This window comes from Rhizopus delemar, genomic scaffold (genome assembly GCF_000149305.1).
Source record: "Rhizopus delemar RA 99-880 supercont3.5 genomic scaffold, whole genome shotgun sequence".
In the NCBI taxonomy this organism is placed as follows: Eukaryota; Fungi; Mucoromycota; class Mucoromycetes; order Mucorales; family Rhizopodaceae; genus Rhizopus; species Rhizopus delemar.
Genome location: NW_027137831.1, coordinates 1,170,034 through 1,190,307, shown reverse-complemented (window position 1 = coordinate 1,190,307; position 20,274 = coordinate 1,170,034). Strand labels below are relative to the sequence as shown.

The 20,274-nt window shown below is 30.6% G+C and overlaps 7 protein-coding genes and 1 non-coding gene across 8 annotated transcripts; 3 read left to right on the top strand and 5 right to left on the bottom strand.

The window, feature by feature from the left end:
• Window positions 1-3,834: 3,834 nt before the first annotated feature.
• RO3G_07200 (uncharacterized protein) lies at window positions 3,835-5,305 on the bottom strand (the record flags this gene model as incomplete). Its single annotated transcript, XM_067661790.1, has 4 exons — window positions 3,835-4,355; window positions 4,479-4,716; window positions 4,852-5,230; window positions 5,271-5,305. The coding sequence occupies 4 exons, from the start codon at window positions 5,303-5,305 to the stop codon at window positions 3,835-3,837; spliced, it is 1,173 nt and encodes a 390-aa protein (XP_067517891.1).
• A 2,909-nt stretch (window positions 5,306-8,214) lies between these two features.
• On the bottom strand, window positions 8,215-8,287 carry RO3G_19073. The gene has a single exon. It is a non-coding gene; the product is annotated as a tRNA-Arg (tRNA).
• Window positions 8,288-9,467: 1,180 nt separating this feature from the next.
• On the top strand, window positions 9,468-9,735 carry RO3G_07199 (uncharacterized protein; the record flags this gene model as incomplete). Its single annotated transcript, XM_067661789.1, has 2 exons — window positions 9,468-9,630; window positions 9,665-9,735. 2 exons carry the CDS (start codon window positions 9,468-9,470, stop codon window positions 9,733-9,735), a joined length of 234 nt encoding a protein of 77 aa, XP_067517890.1.
• A 1,215-nt stretch (window positions 9,736-10,950) lies between these two features.
• On the bottom strand, window positions 10,951-11,563 carry RO3G_07198 (uncharacterized protein; the record flags this gene model as incomplete). The annotated part of the gene is made up of 2 exons (XM_067661788.1): window positions 10,951-11,019; window positions 11,072-11,563. 2 exons carry the CDS (start codon window positions 11,561-11,563, stop codon window positions 10,951-10,953), a joined length of 561 nt encoding a protein of 186 aa, XP_067517889.1.
• A 1,238-nt stretch (window positions 11,564-12,801) lies between these two features.
• RO3G_07197 (uncharacterized protein) lies at window positions 12,802-13,573 on the top strand (the record flags this gene model as incomplete). Its single annotated transcript, XM_067661787.1, has 3 exons — window positions 12,802-12,927; window positions 12,985-13,140; window positions 13,202-13,573. The coding sequence occupies 3 exons, from the start codon at window positions 12,802-12,804 to the stop codon at window positions 13,571-13,573; spliced, it is 654 nt and encodes a 217-aa protein (XP_067517888.1).
• A 436-nt stretch (window positions 13,574-14,009) lies between these two features.
• RO3G_07196 (uncharacterized protein) lies at window positions 14,010-15,491 on the top strand (the record flags this gene model as incomplete). The annotated part of the gene is made up of 6 exons (XM_067661786.1): window positions 14,010-14,117; window positions 14,173-14,247; window positions 14,535-14,709; window positions 14,776-14,896; window positions 14,957-15,026; window positions 15,141-15,491. 6 exons carry the CDS (start codon window positions 14,010-14,012, stop codon window positions 15,489-15,491), a joined length of 900 nt encoding a protein of 299 aa, XP_067517887.1.
• Window positions 15,492-18,164: 2,673 nt separating this feature from the next.
• RO3G_07195 (uncharacterized protein) lies at window positions 18,165-18,568 on the bottom strand (the record flags this gene model as incomplete). Its single annotated transcript, XM_067661785.1, has 2 exons — window positions 18,165-18,257; window positions 18,419-18,568. 2 exons carry the CDS (start codon window positions 18,566-18,568, stop codon window positions 18,165-18,167), a joined length of 243 nt encoding a protein of 80 aa, XP_067517886.1.
• A 1,208-nt stretch (window positions 18,569-19,776) lies between these two features.
• On the bottom strand, window positions 19,777-20,031 carry RO3G_07194 (uncharacterized protein; the record flags this gene model as incomplete). Its single annotated transcript, XM_067661784.1, has 3 exons — window positions 19,777-19,847; window positions 19,876-19,927; window positions 19,984-20,031. The coding sequence occupies 3 exons, from the start codon at window positions 20,029-20,031 to the stop codon at window positions 19,777-19,779; spliced, it is 171 nt and encodes a 56-aa protein (XP_067517885.1).
• Window positions 20,032-20,274: the final 243 nt, after the last annotated feature.

The window sequence follows — 20,274 nt, the reverse complement described above, 5'->3', positions numbered from 1 at the left end:
ATACTGAATCGCTGAAATATTGTAACAATAATACTGCAAAACAAAAGGTACTTGAGCTGTGGATCTCAATGTAGCAGCTTAAAGCAAGCGGTATACGAGCTTTATATTATCAAAAAACTATGCACCACCCAAGCCACAAATCGTTACTTTGATACACTCCTTAAAGCACATCATGAATCAAAACATAAATATAAATATGCAGTAGTGAAGAGTATGATGGGGCTGGAGCTTCTTATGGAGGAAGAAAAAGATGTACAAATAATAATACCGATAAAAGACGTTTTGGAACTTAAAAAAAATTATGTGATATTATGAACCTAAACCTATACAATGCTATGACGAATAGAAATAAGACAAAAATTGAAGCTATGAAAAAAAAAAAAAAAATACAAAATAAACATAATTTTTTTTGAAAAGAATCTGTTAAACATCTTATACCAGTTGTTGTTAAAAATTAATCTTATTAAGATCATAAAACTAGGCTTTATATACTTTTCTCTTGCTGCTAAGAATGTACCAGGGATTAATGAAAATTTAATGGAGCTGGCTCAGATCATCATAATAAGTAATTGTTGCTCTAGCTGTAATGTTGAAATCGGCGATGATTGTATCATGTTGGGTTTGTTATTATCTCAGAAGAGAATCCCCTAAACCTTTTGTTTCTTAAGAGGATGAAGAAGGAGTGTTCCTCTAATAAATGAAAGCATTGCAACGTTTATAACTACGTTTTATTGTGCTACTGTTTCATAGTTTATTTGTCTATTTGTAATGTTCATTCGAGCTATAAAGTCTTTATTTGAAACTTTATTCATATAATTCAGCTTTATACAATACAGCTAAAAATCAGATGCGTAAATACATTTCTGTGCTGCAGCCTTAAGCCTTCTAAGACGCCCTGTGTTAACTCGTAAGAATAAAAAGACTTTAAAATTCAACGAGACTGAAAAAATTCTATTTTTATTTAATATTGTAATATCTGGTATTTATATTCTTTTCATGGAGGCTTAATTAATTATAACTGCAGATCTATCGTGAATAAACTTTAATGTAAAGATCTGTTCCAGGTTATGCAAGTGGGCTGTTTTATAATTATTTCTTAAGTAGATTTGTTTTTCATTTATGTCGCATTGCATCCGGAGTTATATTAAAAACTTGCATTGAGTTAAAGGAGTGGAATTAGTTATGACCGAATAATAGAGAAAAGACTGTAATAAATCTTTGTAAAGCATTCACTACTCTGATTTCTTATAAATTGAATATGAATCATGTTTAAAGTATGTTGGGATACGACACGCCCATTACTAATAACATGACCATAAACAAATAAACACAAATCTAAACACTGGGATAAGCCAAATCCACTTTTTTATTTAAATACACAAAGAGCTTTTCTTAGTTCTCATAGCAACAAGCTATGATTAACAAAGCCAACCACGAGAAGGTGAAAGCTTATCTGACTCCAAAAAAAAAAGAAAAAAAAGTGCGAAGATGATGCTAGTTACTATGCCAGAGACCCTCCGTACATAGCCTATTCATTCAAATCCCTATTATGTAAGCCAAAGCAGCTCTCCACTGCGAATAACAAATCACTCAGTCTAAAGCAACTGTCCAACCAGGGCAGTTCATACGAAGCTGTGCCACGACGGATGAACCAAGAGGTTTTAGCAAAGAAAAAAAAAGAGTGGGTGCACCAGGTGAATGCGTGAGATATTTATCTGCATCTATCCAAACAACAACTAGCGGAATCTAAAGATAATTTCATCTTGCATTTGGTCTCTTGCTCTCATTACGACGGTTTCTACATATTGTAGTAACAGATAATTGAGAGATCAAAGAGCTAGTTTGGATATATACAACATTATAATAGTTCATGTTTACCTTAAAAGATCAAGCCGCATGCTAGATCATAAAACAGCATTAGCAATCTAGGATCATTCCAACAAGTTTTTATCTGTCTATCTAAATCTTCCTTAAGCTGTTTTCCTGGAAATCTTAGAAAAAGAAAAGTTGTATAGGCAACAACAAAAAAAGAAAAGAGCCTGAGGATAGAATCTCTGCTCCGAAAGGTACTGCATCTGGCCATTGTATGCAGTTGATTGGTTACACTATGGATATCACGGATGTGCTTCCAGAAATGCATAGTTGTGTAATCTGGATTTCGGAGGCTAGGCAAGCTTTATTTTTAATGCGTGCAAAGAGAGTTCAATTAGTGTGCAATCCGAAAGTTTCATTAACGCAATTCGGATTTTTTATATAAAAAAAATAAAGCTGCTATGGAGCAAGCTTGGTGTGTAATGCTTCGAAAATTGGAGTGTAAGGGGAATGGGTGGGTATAGTTGTTTCTAGGAAAAAATAAATTATTTGTCTGCTGGCTCAAGGGAGGCTTTTAGTATATTATGCTTTTGAAAATTCGATTCATGTAGTTTATTAATGAAAAAGTTGGTTTGTATTTCGTCGAAAATATTAGAAAATTGATTCTAATTGTCATTAAGTTTTCGAATTGTTATTAAGATAATTATTAAGCTTTTATATTTACAGCTAAGATCTTGTCTAGATTATATGTTGTAGAACAGCAACTGATTGTAGTTGACGTTGATAAATATAAGTCTTAATACAAGATCATAATCAGAATAAAATATAAGTTTATTTAAATAAGACCGTACAATCAATTTTCAATTAAACATCTTCTAAAACAATTTGCTTTGTGCTCATGAGAATTCTTTGATAAGAAGAAGTATCAATTAAAATAACAAAATCCAATCCAATTTCAGGAATATTGCTAATCTTTTACATAATTGAAATAACGCGTAAAATAACATTATTCAAATCAGTGAGGAATTCCCGGAATAAAAAAGATAATCTATGGCAGACATACAAAAGATCAAATGAAAAGTTTTCATAATCATAATTAGAGATGACTGTGTTAAACTCGTAAGAATAAAAAGACTATAAAATTCAACGAGACTGAAAAAGTTATATTTTATTTAATATTGTAATATCTGGTATTTATATTCTTTTCATGGAGGCTTAATTAATTATAACTGCAGATCTATCGTGAATAAACTTTAATGTAAAGATCTGTTCCAGGTTATGCAAGTGGGCTATTTTATAATTATTTCTTAAGTAGATTTGTTTTTATGTCGCATTGCATCCGGAGTTATATTAAAAACTTGCATTGAGTTAAAGGAGTGGAATTATTTATGACCGAATAATAGAGAAAAGACTATAATAAATCTTTGTAAAGCATTCACTATTCTGGTTTCTTATAAATTGAATATGAATCATGTTTAAAGTATGTTGGGATACGACAATGACACTTGCTAAAGTACCTGAAGATTAGAAGAACGCTTACAATAGAACTTAAACTGACATAAAATCAGTCTCAAAAAGTACACGAACTGTTTCTTTAATTTTGTTTCTACCTTTTCTTTGATTACCTTAACCATTATACAACATAATGCTCTGCAATCTAATGGCTCTTTTACTTGAATTTAAAAATCCACTTATCTTTACATATGTGTAAGTACTAACAGTACATAAAGAACTATGGTAATGCGAAAGTTATAAGATTTTGTTGTCAGTCTGTTTACCGAACGCCGCGTTTTGCCATGAAAACTTCTTTTATTTCTAATCATAGTATCTCTTTAATAGTAGCTTTCCAAATGAAATAACTTAATTTTATTAATGTGCTTTTGAATTTATCAATAGCATTCATCTTCTCATAATTAATCTTATTGAAATATAAAACAACCATTTTAAGGTTCATTATCTTGAATAATATCTTATTGACAAACTACATGTATTAAAGGATAAAGAAACATTTATTTTTTTGAATCAATCTGAATTTTGAGCATATTGCTGGATAGCTTTGAATTGTTGGTAAAGGAAGGCTTTGCTTGCATAGGTTTTTAAAATGAAAGACGCCATAACATGACAAGCATAGTCTTTGTTTGCGATAGAGAATGAAAGGGGGTTGGTGAGCATAAAATCGTCATAAAAGAAGCGGTGGCTATGAAAGGCATATGTATTTAAGGAGTGTTGTTTAAAAAATTGACGGAGTAATCGGTTGGAGGAAACGAATGGAATGGATGTTTGTGGCATGATGATCTTATATGATGTGCTAGAGTCAGGTGTTGTGAAGGAAAGTGATGTATTGTTTATAGTAGGCCCAAGAAAAGGAATGATTCCATTGTCATTTAAAGCACCTTTAAATCCACCGATTACTAAAAATTCAAAATGTCCTAGCCAGATGAACAGCATAACATAAGGATTGTTATGCATATATTTGGGTATAAGGTGAAAGAATGGTGTAGGCATATATGATATAACTTCGTTTTGTGCGCAATCATCATATTCTAAATGAGCGTGGTAATATGCTTCAATGCTTGTAATAAAAAACCAGCTGTTGTCTATGATAATGAAGGACTCTAAGTATTGTATTGCATATTCTTGTATCATATTTTGTAATTCATCCTTACTTGAGAATTCATAGTGTTGTGCTAGTATTTCATCGGTGGCGAATGTGCTGTTATGATCAGAATATATTATACCCTGATTTATGAATTTAACAGCAACATCCGGCACACCTAATGATTCTGCTTCTAATTGGCTGAGTTCTGCTTCTTCGAACTTGTAGTGATTTTCCTTAAAGTTTCTCTTTATCCTCTCTATTCTTTCCTTTAAGTTATCGGACGTACTTGACCTACTACAATTATCCTATTACAGAAAGGTAAATAAAGAGAGATAAATAAAAGTGGTATTAACATATTTTATTCTTGAGCTTACGTAGTAATATTCAAGCTTTATACAACTATTTTGCTTCTGGAAGCGCTTACTTGATTGTGCCTTTACCCAGACATCTTCATCTTCAGCGGGAGCACGGATCACAACCTTTTTACCCACGAGGGCTATGCAGCATTCGGTGATTAATTTTACCGACACAACTCCATGGTCAGAGCGGTTAAATCTTATGGATTTCAATCTTGTTGCACACTGGGCAACATGTGCTAAAAGAGCACTATTATTGAAAGAGCTTGGTAGCTCAATATGGGCCAATGTTTTGAAGTACAATGCACAGATGTGCTCTTCTTCAAAAGCTATAATTTTCGGCGTGTATAAAACCTTTTGACAATTTTGCCATAACATTTTATTAACACATGCTAATGCGTTCTTGTCCTTCCAGTTAGGAATCAAATTGAGAATATGCTTAAGTATATCAAGAGATAATGCGCTAGAATACAAAAAGTAAAGATTAGATTGAGGTTGATTACTGTATAAAGCTCAAAGTGTACTCTAAAGCAGCCATTAAAATATAAATTCAGAGATAGGAGTCGCCTTTGATTCCTTTACTGATTTTTGAAGGTTTCCTTATATTCAAGCGATGCTCCTTTTTCATGACAATTCTAATGGTATGCTTCTCGGTGTGGTTAGATATTTCTAACAAAAGTTATTAAAGAAAATGTAAACGAAAACAAGAGAAAAGGAAAATAATCAGCTTGACCACATTGTGTATTGATTAGACGCGCGTCAGCTGAGATTATTTTTCTTGTCTGTTATTTTCGACACTCACCTACTTTGTTGCCTTTCCCCTTTCGCAATCCTCACATATCCCTTGCACCTTCCCTGTCATCAAACCAAATTGTTGCCTGTATCCTACAAGCTATCTGGTCTGCTCGCTGGCAGTCAATTTTTTACTTCTCCTTACAGACACAAAAGCTTATCCCACTTTCTTGATACCGAAATCCACCTTGACGAAGGCATCTGATAACAATAGCAGCAGCAACATTTGCAAAAAATAAAAAATAAAAAAAAAGAAAATAAAAAAAAAATAAAAAAAGAAAATAAAGATTTACTTTTAATGTATCATCTTTAATATAGTTACCTGACTAAATAAACCAGAAACATCCCTCCTATAAATAAAATCTTTAACTCTCACAGGATACATCAAGAAGACAATTTCTGTACGTATTGCCCACCCAATGTGCCAGCGCATTAAACAGAAAAGAACACCATAAAAATCAACATGAAAACAAGGATTCAATTGGTATGTTATTTATTTTATTTATAATGTCCTTTACAATGGTATATTTTCTCTAATTACCTTATCTTATATATTATTTCAAAGTATATATTGTTATAAAGTAATAATCAAAAAAACACTCTTCCTGCTAGGCTTAGCTTTGGGTGCCAAGTATATTTTGCACATTCAAGCAATTTTGTTGTCAAGAACGAGTGTTATTATTGATATTATCGTTATTGTACACTAACAGTCTCCCACTGTCTTCTACTCATTAGTTTCCGTTATCACTTCACCGTATAGCGAAACTAAACATAACAAGCATAGTAGCAACTATCATAATACAGTATGACGACGTGGATGACCACGAATAGATTTTTTAAGATAATTAACAAAGGTGTAAGGTAGTTAATTGAGTAATAAAAAGCTATGTTTATTAAATAACTGTAAGGTCTATTTATGCTATTTTATGTTTACTGTGATAGTGATGTTTGTTACTTGTAGTTATCATGTTAATACTGAAGACAATGCGACTATACTACGGTTGATAGCTTACATACCGTTGCTTTGTGTTGCTTTATAGTCTCATGAGATAAGTAGAGGTAATGTTTGCTTGTAAAGTTTGATTTTAACATTAAGATTGCCTTGTAATTTGTTGTTTAATATAGAATTTAAGCGGAAGCTTGACATAAATAGTGATCACCAGTTCTTATATGTAAGATCAATATGATATTTCTTGATAAAAGTTAAAGTAGAGTAAAAAGTTTAAGTGAACAGGGGCTTTCTGGTTAAGATTTGTTATTTGTTGAGTAAAAATATATGATTTATTTAAACTGACAAACGATTTCTTCACGAAAAGATGGGATATATATATATTTGTATTTTTTTTTTTTAACTTTTCTTATTTTTTTGTTTTTTTTATATTTTCAACATTTTTTATCTTTTTAACTTTTTTTATCTTTTTGATTTGACTCGGTTAATCTCTGCGTTTCTTCATTGCCATTGTAATTTTAACGTTTTTCTCGTTATGGCCTTAAGAGTTTAGAAGTAAATTTGACTTTTCTTTAGAGTGTAAAAGAATTCGAGATCAAAGACTTGTGTTTAAATGAATAAATTTGGTTTGCTTGTAGTAAGTGACCACCAGATCTTGTATTGTAGATCAAACAGTAAAAATTAATAAAGAGTTTTCTTGATAAGAGAATATAAAAGTGATACGATGAAGACAATTTGACTTCAAAGGACTTGACTTGCTTGAGTTATAAAATAAAAATAAAGAGTTTTGATAAAGAGGAACTCGATGTTTATTTGAATAAAAGATATTTTTTAAAAGTGAAGTTCAGTATAGTTAAATGAAATTATAAGAGGAGATATTTATATGATTATTATTTTTTTGTGCTTTTCTATTTTTGAATTTTTTTTGTTTATCTTCAGGGACTGAGGTCCCTCCTACGACTGAGTCCATCCTAGGACTGACTCCTTCCTAGGACTGAGTCCCTTCTTCAGCAAAAGTTACACCAACTGCGTCACACCATTTTCGTTACAATATTGTGAAACCTTTATATTTCAGGGTTTAGATAGGATTGAGGTAAGTTGTTAATATAATATATCGTGTTTTGAAGAAGGTGTTGAATATAATTTATATCCAAAGAAGTAAAATTGAATAGATGTATGTTTGAGTGTAAGTGACCACCAGATCTTATTAAGTTGATCAGACTTGAATTGAATAAAAAGAATAAAGGTAAAGTAAAGATAAAATAAAAGGGATTTACAATGAAATATAAGTTTCAAGGGATTATTGGTTCTTCCTATTTATACAAATAAAATAAAGAGATATTTGGATTCAAAGGATATTTATTGTGATAAAGTAAGGTAATGTAAAATAATAGGTAAGATAATAGGATAAGATAATAATAATAATTGAAATATTTATAAAAAGATACTGATATTTATATGTTTTTTGATTTTCATATTTTTATGCTGTTTTTGGTTTTTCTTTTGTTTTCTTCTTTTTTTTGTTGTCCTTGAATTCCTTTGCTATTAGCATAGCATCGTTTGCTATTGAGATAGCATCTCTCCTATAACCATAGGGGTTTCCTTTTTCGTGTTTCGTGTGTTACAACAATATAAAAAAAACCTGACTAATCTTTCATCCTTTGACTGAATGGTTGCGATATATATATTATAATGAAAAAAAAAGAAACCCAAAGCGGGACTCGAACCCGCAATCTTTGGTTTAGGAGACCAATGCCTTATCCATTTGGCCACTTGGGCAACAATCATTCGTTGTGTTTTGAAATAATAAGTCCAATTAAAATATTCCGGTCCGCATTTGTCCGGCACCGGACATCTGAGTTTTGTCTTGTTGATTCAAATAATACAGATTAATAGAATAATAATATCATGAAGCTTACTATTTTTCGAAAGTCAATAAACAATGTATAGACCTGATATATAGCTTCAAAAGCTATTACTTATGAAAATAAATTGCTTATTTTTCACGCCAAAGGTAAGCATGTTAAAGTTTTATAACTGAATAATTAAAAATAACCCCAGCCTGTATTTCGAATTTGGGAGAGTTCAGTCATTTTCTTTGAACAAACCTCATATTAGTGTATTTTATTCTTTCTGTTTTTTTAGATCTCTGTTGTTATAAATCATGCCTAACCAAATCTTCTATTTTCGTGCTTGTCCTGAAGTTTGTGTCATCAAGACTACAGACTACGACATTGTAACAAAATCAACGTCTGACCGCCATGAAGTTGTTAGACTGTTCTCAAAAATTTACTCTACTTAGTCTGTTCATTAATTACATGTTCAACATGATATGTATTTTATTTTCAAATATAATAAATGTATACTAAAAATTTTTACTTGCAAAGTCCTCATATTTTCTCTACTGGTTTGCCAAATATAAATTATGAGACGAAACTAAGGATTATATATATGGCTTTATTAATAAAAACAGTTGAGTCCATTTGAATTTTTTGAATATCTGGATCTTTACCTCTATTTCAATTGATCGATTAAAAATAGCGATTTAGAAAAAATGGGAAGATAAAGCAGGGATAATGTATAATTAATAGCCTTTATCTTCTTGACGAATAAAGGAACAACAAAGTGGATAAATTATTAGTTTGGTAATGATTACTGAATAGGGTAGTAGTAAGCTGTCATTGTTGAAACTAGTTTTCGATATAGTCGTAAGAACACTGATGGGAACAATAGGACAAAGATGACTATTGAAGAAGTCTTACATTTATTAATAGAGATCTGGGTTGGACCATAATTCCGTAGTATCTAAACTTATATGAGATTAATGAGTTAATTCAAGGCTATAGTCTGTCATTGAGAGAGGGGCAAACTCAACTACATTTGTCACACGAAAGTTGTCAAAAGAGAATAATCTGATATACAAGAAGCGTGGCATTTTCATGCTAAAATCAATAAGCATATGACAGAGTTTTTAAAATTGATACTGATCGTTTTATCATTACTAAGATTAGCCCTTTCGAGACACAGAAAACTAGATATGATCCAAGATGTTAAGCAAAGAGATGAAGTAGAAATGTTATGCTTTAATGAAGAGGACGATGTCATCAATTTACGTTTCGACAGTACTACCAATGCCGAGCTTAATAGTGGAAACAGTACAAAAGGAAAAAGAAATGGATACACAATTGGAAGAAGACTTGATAAGAACAATCGATGATACTAAATAAGAAAAAGATATAAAAAATTATAATAACTGGAAAGAGTTTGTCATGGGAAAGATCAAAATCATAAGTCTTAATTTTATGTATAAGTAAAGCAAAATACTTTAATATACCTGTAGTAAAACTGTAGCCACTCTTACAAAACTTTAATTGTATATGAATAACATGAAAAAAATAAAATAAAATCAGTAATTTTATCATAATTCAATTTCGTAGAACTGTAGTTGTTAGTTCGCATAGTCATTTGAGTATACTGTTTTACAAGAAATCAAATAGAAATTTGTCAAAGTTTTTTGTTTAGAAATGTACAGATAATGTTAATCTTAGAACTTGATTAATTTATTGTCAAAGATAATTTATCTTAATTGGAAAAGTATGCTAATCTATTTTTGGGATTTACTCCATAATCTTCAAAAGTGCTCAAATTGAGAGTATTAAGAAAAAATGAGAATCCTAGAATAGGTTAATTGGTAAAAAAAAAAAAAAGAGAAAAGAGAAAAAAAGGCTTCTCATACTCCAAACTAAGTTCGTTAAACGCATAAGCTTATTTTTGAAATTCAGCCAAAAAGTTCTTAGAGCAACTCCATATGTCACTACAGGATAAATATTGAAGTTAACCAATCAGAGGTACCATTGTTTTTTATATGTTCAAGCAAAATATTTAGTATGCTGACGTTTGCATTTATTGTGCATTTATTTATCATATGTATGCTGTATACATAGAAAAGAAAAAAAAAATCAAAAAAAGAACAATTGCGTATAATTCAAGTATTACTGTTTCGAATCATGTGATTATATTCTCTGATTTTACTCCATAGAAAGGATTCTAATCTTGCATCTATACTTTTATTTGTGTCAAGATTTTCCCAAATTCTTTTGTATACCATTAGCATATTTTTGTATTTGTCTTTTTCTTCGTTTTGCTGCTCCTCATTCACTATATTTCCTTCACTGTTTGACAGCCGCAATGACTTTGTAGATGCTGTTGGACTGTCATTATATTCTTCAAATGGCGCTTTTCGCTTTTTTCCTCTTGACATCTCACTAGCAACCCATTGTTCAAATGACTTGTTTAAATCCTGATTAGCCGAGCAAAGGTCTACCATTTCTCTTTTATTTAGGGTATAAGTTTATTTACAGAACAGAAAAGTATGGAAGAAAAAAAAGTAATAGGAGAAAAAAAAAAAAAAAGACTAACAGATTCAGTTGTAAAATACTTGACTATGACAGGTTATCAAACCAATAGCTTACAAGGGATATAAGTTCTTCTCCTAGTTCTTTTCCTGTGAGCTACAAAACATTTGTTATTAGACATGAGAAAGTAAGCCTGTATACAACTTACAGTACAAGGTGTGTCGTTTAAGGAATCTTTTAATAAGTCCATACTATGAATAATTTTACTATCTTGTAACTGTGCAGAAACTATGACGACCAAACAGAGATCTTTTTCAGTGGTATTTTCTAATATATTATCATACATGTTCGGCCAGACAACTAGTTTCATAGAATCTAATCCAACAATTGTAAATGGTGACCAAGAGTTGCTATCGCAATCCTCTTCATCTTCTACTTCGTTCATTTCTTCTTCATCTTCTTCAGTACATGTGTGAGAAAAAGGCATTTCATTGGCAACAGTAAATAGTGACTGTAAAATACCAACAAATATAGGTAGCCTCTCTTTTAAGGATTCTGTTTCAGGTGATAGAAATTGAACAATATCTGATTCAGATCCATATTCATTTGCTAAAGCTCTGTTGGAATATAAACAGAAAGAAGGATAAAGAAATCGATCGTTATTTATGCTGCTTTTCGAAGAAGTTGAAGTAGGGTTCATTGTGCAAAATGAAGGAAGAGCTGAACATGAGGCTGCTTTGTGATGACCCATTCGAAGAAATTGTGAAAACAAAGAAAAAGAAACAAAAAACATGGTGACATAAACTTTTTCATTATCAATTTCCATTAAAGGAAATTTAGGTACACATGCTTCTATTTGAACATCCGACAATTTGACATTATTTAACATAAATAAAAAATAATTAATCATTGTCAAAAATTACCTAGCATTGATAATGAACAATCCCTTGTAAATTTATTACGGCGAACAACCGATAATCTCTATGGGACGCTTCTTTGTTGACAAGGCGTTTACGTCTTAAAGCAGTCAAGTATTTATTCCTTTTTTTATACTAGAGATACACCAAGCGAAAAGAAACCATGAAAACTAAAACTTACGGTTAATACTCATGGTAGATCGATAAAGAATCTCTGATTTCTTTATATGTATTAATATCAGCAAGAATGAAATATTTGTCTTATCATATTGAACTATGATGAACACCTAGCTAATGATAATTATCTTAAGCTACTTATAAAATAATAAATGGTAAGATCATATTTTTATAACATCAACAATCTTGCTTAATAATACAAATCACAGTATCATTAAACGATTATAGCTTTTAAGTACTTTTACAAAAATAATTTAAAATCCTTCAACAAAATCAGCTCTAGAACGATTACAAGCTCGTAAAATTGTTTAACTATCGTAAGCTTATTTAAGCCAATAAAGTTAAGCAGTTTATCTGCTGAAATGAAGTTATTTGCTAATTAAACCAACCAAAAAGTGTTATCAAGAAACAAAATAATCTGTTTCCGAGATTTGCAAAAATATGCTGCAAATAATTAATTACAATATTTGGGGATCTTTTTGACATTATGTAAGTGGTCAAAAGATAATGAAAAGTATGAATAATATCGCTGCTATTAATACTAATAAATATTTGATTTCTGAGATATGATCACTACAAACAATGCATTGTCAAATCTCAGCAAAATTTTTGTAAGAAATTACATCAAAGATAAAAGAAGCAAAGCTAAAAAAGACATTTGCTAATATTATTGAACAAAGATTCGGACTATTCAAAGCATCTTCAATTGTAGAATTCAACTGTGTTCCTTAAAATTACTCCATCAAAAGATTCACTTTTTCGCTGAGATACAAAGCAGTCACTTGTAAAAAGTTTCTCTTGTTGGTGAAAAGATCTTTCTTTTTTAAAATTTAAAAGTTTAAAAATGGTTCAACGTCCAGAAAACATTGCCAGCATTATTAATGGTGTTGAACGCTATAATCCTGAACATATTGATGCTCTTGAGAGTTACTTGAACCAACAATGCGAAAATAACCAATATGACTGTGAAGTAAATTTGGCAATTCTCAAACTGTAAAAAAACAAACCTATTTTTATATTTTCAAAGCTGTCCTTCCTAATACTTTTTGCTCAATTCCTTAGCTATCAATTCAACCCTCAATTAGCAAAAGAACATGTGATTGCAAAGATTCTCATTAAAGCCTTGATCGCTTTACCTGCTCCTGATTTCAATCTTTGTTTATACCTCTTAGCTGAGCAAGCTGTAAATATTCACTTTTGCTAAATTGTAATATAATTTATTCTCATTATTTATTATTCCATAGCATCTTGAATCTGTGCAAAAGTTGACAGAATTACAACAACTTTTGGAACAAGCACGTTATGCTAAATTCTGGCAATCTGATCTTACACCATGGACAAATGTTGTCCCCAACTTTGAAACTAAGATTCGTCAAGTAATTGCTCAAGTTATTGCCATGTCATACCAGACTGTCAATGTTTCAGCTTTATCAGGTTATCTTGGATTAAATGGAGACGAGTTTGATAAATTTTGCGCTAGCCAACAGTGGCAAAAGAATGGAAATATTGTTCAAATTCCTATAAACAAGGATAACGAAGCAAAGACAGTTGTTATTAGAGAAAATATCAAATTTGAGCAATTAACAAAAGTTATTGGATATTCCAACGAAATGTAAAACAGTCAATAAAATAGCCAACAGCACAAGCAAATGTTTATAATTCAAAAAATAACATGCTGGATCGCATGACTAACCTTTGTGAGTTTTGTCAGAAATATTTAAATTTAGTCAGTTAGATAGATTGATTCAACCGTCTTTTTATTTACTTCATGTGTAAAACCAACCGGACTTTTCTGATCATCTCCTTAGTCGTATTGTTGCATTTGAAACGCGCAAGCCTGACCCTTAAATGATCCGACGTTTAAAAATAAGCGAACGATAAACTTAAAGAAAGCTTTCGTATTTTTATGCCGTTTTACTATAGCAACTATAAATGAAAATAGGAATACAAGAAACCGAGTTTTAATCTAAGCTGAGAAAACACATACAAAAAGAACAAGAGAGTATTCTTTTATAAGTGCCTTCTTTCCGTTGATTTTCATCATTATTAAGGATGAATAAGGCTCATTTGATCGTATTTGTTCATGGTATGATGGGTACTGTAGAGTATTCTGCATACATATCTAAACAATTGGCTGAAAGATACCCAGAAATGAAAATTGTAGGCTTACACAGATACAATGATCGTTGTTTTCTTACTTTATCATTCTATTTAGCTAATTTCCAAGGTTAATGAGAGGTGCTCAATGAATGATGGCGTAGACGTATGTGGTCTTAGGTTAGCAGAAGAAGTAAATACTATTTCTTATATAATACCTTTCAAATGTATTTATTCCTCTTTTCATCTTACCGTTCATAGATATATAATCATATTGTCTATTTGCATTCGTGTTGTGCAGTAACTGTCACTCATTTTTCGATATGTGGTCACTCAATGGGTGGGGTTTTAGCTCGCTTTGCTATCGGCATCTTGGACAGACAAAATGTATTTAAAAATATAAACCTAGTGGTAGCTATCTTACGAAAAAAAAATACTCGTGTTCTTGCTGTTTAACTGTTCTATTTATCTTTCTTATAGAGCTACACTTCATTTGCTTCTCCTCACTTGGGCATTCATTTGGCTCATGATGCATGGTATCTAAAATTAGCCTATGGAATGATCAAAAGAGCTGGCTGTCCTACCACAGAACAAGTTACCTTTTCTGACTCTTTTAGAGATGGTAAACCTATTTTTGAAGTACTGGCGGATCCAGGTACGGTATTTTAAAAAACCTCGGTATAGCTATCTAATTACTAGTCAGCATATGAATTTTATAAAGCGCTATCGAAATTTAAGTACAAACGAAGTTATGTCAATACTATGCACGACAGTAGTGTAGCTTATTATACTTCGGCTATGGACCCTTTTGATTATTTTGATGACGATTCAAATCTTACTATGTAAGTTTATGGTAAACAAAAAAACTTCTTTTTCCTTCAACTAATTCTTTCATTTTTAAGTTCATGTCATTCGGAATATCCAAGCATTATCAAGACATTTGATATCAAAGACGTTCAACCCAGCAAGCATGTAACCACTTTCAAAAAATTGCTTTATACTTTATTATTATATATTGTGATCCCTATTTTCTTTATGTTTAACAGGAGTATGCACTGGCATAATCATGAACAAATTATTTTAAAGTTCAAAGACTACAAAGATGGGTACTATAAGATCCACATAGATAAAGACAAAGATAAATTTCTATTCAGAGAAGACCAACAAGAATCAGAAGAAGTTGCCGAACAGAAATCGGGACATATAGATGTATATGGTTCTCAAATTGGACCAAATCTCAAAGGACGAACAGAACTTCAATTAAAGTGCTTACCTGTTCAACAAAAAATGATTGATAATCTAAAAGAGATACCTTGGGAGCGAGTCTTGGTTCGTATTGATTCTATATTGTCTCATTTAGCAATTATGGGCATGGGCTTCTCCAGCCAAGAAGGAAGGGATGTAGTCAAACATTTCATAGATACTTTTGATATGTGATCTTTTTACTGCTAACAGTAAAATGCATAAAAATCCCTCCAAAAAAAAAAAAAAAAGAAAATTAATAAAAATGGCCGAGGATTAAGAGAGATTATAAGGTTTCTGTTTATTTTTGTTTTTTGGGTTTGTGATGTTAAACCAGAAAACTTAATCACTGAAAGAAGAAAAAATAGTTAAATACCAGGCTTCTGAGTAGTCCTTAAATTTATTAGAGTAGTCAATTAAACAAGCTAGTCATTGCAGAGCGAGTAAATGAGATTTTACAAAAGCATACTGCATAAAAAGAGAAATATTGAGAATGCTATGTATATTTGTCTTTAGATATTCAACATACCAATTCTTTTGTCATACATAAATATACATTTAATCTTGAGCAGCTTGCGAGTTTAATCGTTGAAGGATATGATTACTTGTTAAAGATAGGATGCTCTAGGCAAAAACTGCCAAGGCTTTTGCTAGCGTTAGGATATTTTATCATAAAAAAGTTTTAATGGCTTTGTATATGCCAGATAATACAACGATTTTTAATTTTAATATTTGATGGATCTCCAATTTACAGCGAAACATTCCCTGTAAATTATTGTAGAGAAGTAGTTGAAATAAGATTTAAAGCTGTATCATGCAAATTATTGATCATGCAATCAGTTACTTCTACTAGTTTGTTGCCATAATTTTCTATAAACAGTGCGCACTTACTAGTGTTTGCTATTTTAAAGTAGGCCTGTTATCATAATTGCTCTTCATTTGGGCTAGCCTTTTTCAGTCCTTTTAAATCCAATAGTTTTCAAAAATTTGACCATATAGAGAAACTGTTTAGTAAGTGCGAAAAAATAAGAATATCTATGGAGAATAAATCCTTTTAAAGGATTCCTTAACAAAGCTATTTGCGTTTAATAGGCTGATCAATACCACATGTTTCCCTTCCCATCTTTATTACGGTTTTAACTTTTAAATCACCTTTAACAACTTTAAAACTTGCTAATCAGCATGTTAGTCGAGTTTTCCAAAAAAAAAAAAAAAAAAAAAAAAAAAAAAAAAAAACTATAAAAAAATTATTGTTTTGTTATCGTTCTTATTTTATTCTCTTTTTTTCTTCTTTTCGTTTTTAATCTATTTACTTGAAGAAGTCAATTTACAATTTTAAAAAAATTACAGGTGCTGCTAATGTGATCTTACGTTTATGATTTGCAAATACAGACTAAACATATGCATATAAAGTTGCAAAAGTTGACAAGGCAAACTTGAATCAAGCATTTTATATCAAAATGACTACCAGAAAATATAACAATGTAAAATATCGATATCAATTCTTGGAAAATGGATCATTGTAGCAGTATTTGATGAAAAAGTTAAAAACCAAAACGCTTTATATTTGATTTTGAATAAGTATAAAAGAGAATAAGAAATTACTTTATAATGCATATTTGATAATCAAGATTAGAAGAGTTTCTTTACGTTAAAATTTGTTAATTGCTTTACAAATTAATCTAGTAAATTTTTAGGGGCAGTTGCATTAAAAAACACACATACACACACACCTTTTATAATAACTAACATTTAAATTTTTCATAACTATTTTAAAAATATTTTAAGATTCGTCAAAATGTAAGTTATCTTGATCAAAAAGATGAATGTACTTAATGTGGTTTAAGTAATACAGTAATAAAATATTACGACTTTATAGCAGACAATATATAATATAAAATAATTCATCATAATATAACCCAATGAACAAGAATGTTATATACAAGAACCCATTCTCCATTAAATTGGAGATAGATGAATATTAGTACGTGAAACTCGTAGATGAAGTTCCATTTTTTTCAAACGAGTGGTGTCCACCATATTTTATTTTTTTATTTTTAGCGAAGTACGAAATTTGTCAATTGTTGAGAAGACTAATGGCCAGATTAAAGCAGATGTAATTTATAACTTGTTTCTAATCGACATATTTGTAGTCTTAAACTGTACTACTTTCGTATGGTTTAGATTGTTTCTTTTTCTCTATGATCAGGTCATCTTTTTACAAAAACTTTTGTGTGTAATTCTTTTACAGATGCTCCGATTAAAATTATTTATGCAGATATATTTGAATTCTTGAGTAATAGAAAGAGCTTTACGAATAATGAAACAGAGGTTAATTTTTGAGGACATATGAAAGGAAAAACATAGATGCTTATATGGTGATGGTTATTTGTTATCGTTTATTATATTAAAAACTTCAAATAAGTCTCAGTGATATATCTTTTTCAACTACAAAGCAAAATACGTATGTAGTAAAAAAAAAATCGCTACATCCATAACAAATAAATCCAGGAAATTTTCTTGATTAACTCTCAAGCAAATTATATCTATTTCGAGAAGAATGAATCGCTTGTCTGATTCATAAAAATGTCAACACCTCATTGCAAATATCTGTGCTGACTACCATATACACATGACTGTTCAATTCAACTCTTCTGGATCACAACCAAGAGATTATTTTACTCGGATCTGTGCAAGGAGTTACTACCGAAACGGAAACTGAAAGGATATATTTTTGGAACAAAAGGAATACAGTATAGTTTATGGTTAGAACATAAAAAAGAGAAGATAAATCTTGATAGAAACGCGAAGTTATTTCAGTTCAATTGAACTTACTAGTCAACCCTACTTTTCAAGATCGCTGTAAAATTAAAAGGTTATAATCGACAAAAGAATAGAAATACTACGAAGTCGATTTAAAAATATATAATTTTTAGCTAAATCTTTGTCAGAAAAGTCTTGCTGTCATAAAAAATTTACAAGCACATCCTCCATGCCTCTTTTTCTCTTAAAATCAAATGAAAAGTAATAAGAATGCATATACGAGTGTCATCTTAATTTAGTTAACTATATATCACTTCCTTTACATTGCATTGTGTTTATTTGGCGAAAACCACTTGTACTATTGAGAGTACGTGTAGGTCACGTGATTGTCCTTGTTTCTCCTGGAGCAAGACGAACATTAAAATGAATCCATTGTGAGCTTTCGTACCGTGCTTACAAAAACCTGTAGCTGAGCAAAGTGGTATTATGAGCTTAGTAACGACATTCATTATCTAGTGTTCCTTGCTAGGGGTTGACACCTTCATATAGAGCTTTATACAGAAATCGAATAATCGACCATTATACTTGGTATATTAATTGCTGCTTAAAAACCTCTTTTCCACATCTGCAGTTCAAATAGTTAAATTGGTTTATTTCATACAACTGTGCTGTATTATTACCATTTTAGGGCTTCGTTTGCTGAATACTTGCTGCAAAACTTCAGCAGATATGAGAACAATGAATAGGCTTTTGTAAAATTAATCACAATGGTTTTTTAGCAGTAAATGGTTAATTATTATCAAGGGCTTGATTCTCTCATCCAGATGCTCTAAACAAAAAAAAAAGACCAAGTCGTCCAAGCATTCTTTGACTAGTTGTTGTTGTTTGGAAGTTCTATAGCCTTCTTCAAAATTTAAGCATTTAGAAAAACTTTGGTAAGTCATTTTAACTATATTGCAGCATATATATATAGTAAAAATTTTATGATTGTAGTTTTTTAAATTATGGTGATAAGCAAGTTCTAGCTTAATATAACAATGACAGTATGTAATGGATGCTTTGACTTCATCAGCCGTTTCTTTAATGATACTAAACTACTTTTTAAAAAGGAAAAGAAAATTTATGTGAGCCAACATAAATTTCGTTATCATTGCTTAAACCACACTGTGCAAATTTGAAGGTCAGCCTTTGGAATGTTTAAAAAGTGATGCATCACCATATATCAATGCAATTCTCTTTTCTGCTCTAAGTAACTCAAATAATGACTGATTATTTTTTCTTTGTTCTTTTCTTTTCTATTATTGAAATTATCTATAAGACTATATGATTCCCCAGATTTTGTGGGTACAACCCTTAGTCAATATCACGAATTGAAATAATTCATGATAAAATGCAATTAGTGCAACGAAATATAGAAATATGCAAGTGCTTACATAGTATCCTACCATTCATACTTCTAGTATACGAATTTAACATAAAGTTTTGCCGAGCGACTTGCTTTAGCATTGATTACTGTTATTCTTTGTAAACTTCTTGCACCTGGGCTTTATTTTTACATTTTAGGTATTCGTTATTATAAAATTTGTAATCTCAGAGAAATTATAAAGAATGTAATTCGAAAGTACTTTACCGGAATCATATAAGCTTGCTTACTCAAACTTTACAAAGGAATATTTAACTGTAAGCGATCAAGTGCAACTTTTAGTGTGAGCTATGTCTATTCCTTGTCAACAGCATTAGATGGGTCCTTTAAACATATGAAATCAATAGTTAATGTCTTTGACTCATCTATAAAATGCTGTTTTTAATTATATACCTCGATCTATATCAATGATTGTATTCATCGTCTCATCTATGCTCATAAGATTCTTTACAAAAGAATGTATTCTCCTTTTTTTTTTTTTTTCAAATTGAAAATATGTACTTGGATTATTTTTAGCTCAGTATTGGTTTCACAAATGCTTTCTGCCATAGTGTTATAAAATATGCAATACGAATTCTTTGTTTAAAACTCATTAACACTTTCTTTTTGAAACAAAAATAAATTGAAACGCTGAAAGTACATTACTAAAAGTTTTCTTGATGTACTATAATTGCATCAACATCTTTTTCACTGAGCATGGTCAATATTAAAAAATTCTTGCTATAATGCTTTTTTGCTAATGGTCATCTTCATATAAATAACCAATGTTACCTCCTCATATTAGGGCGGCTT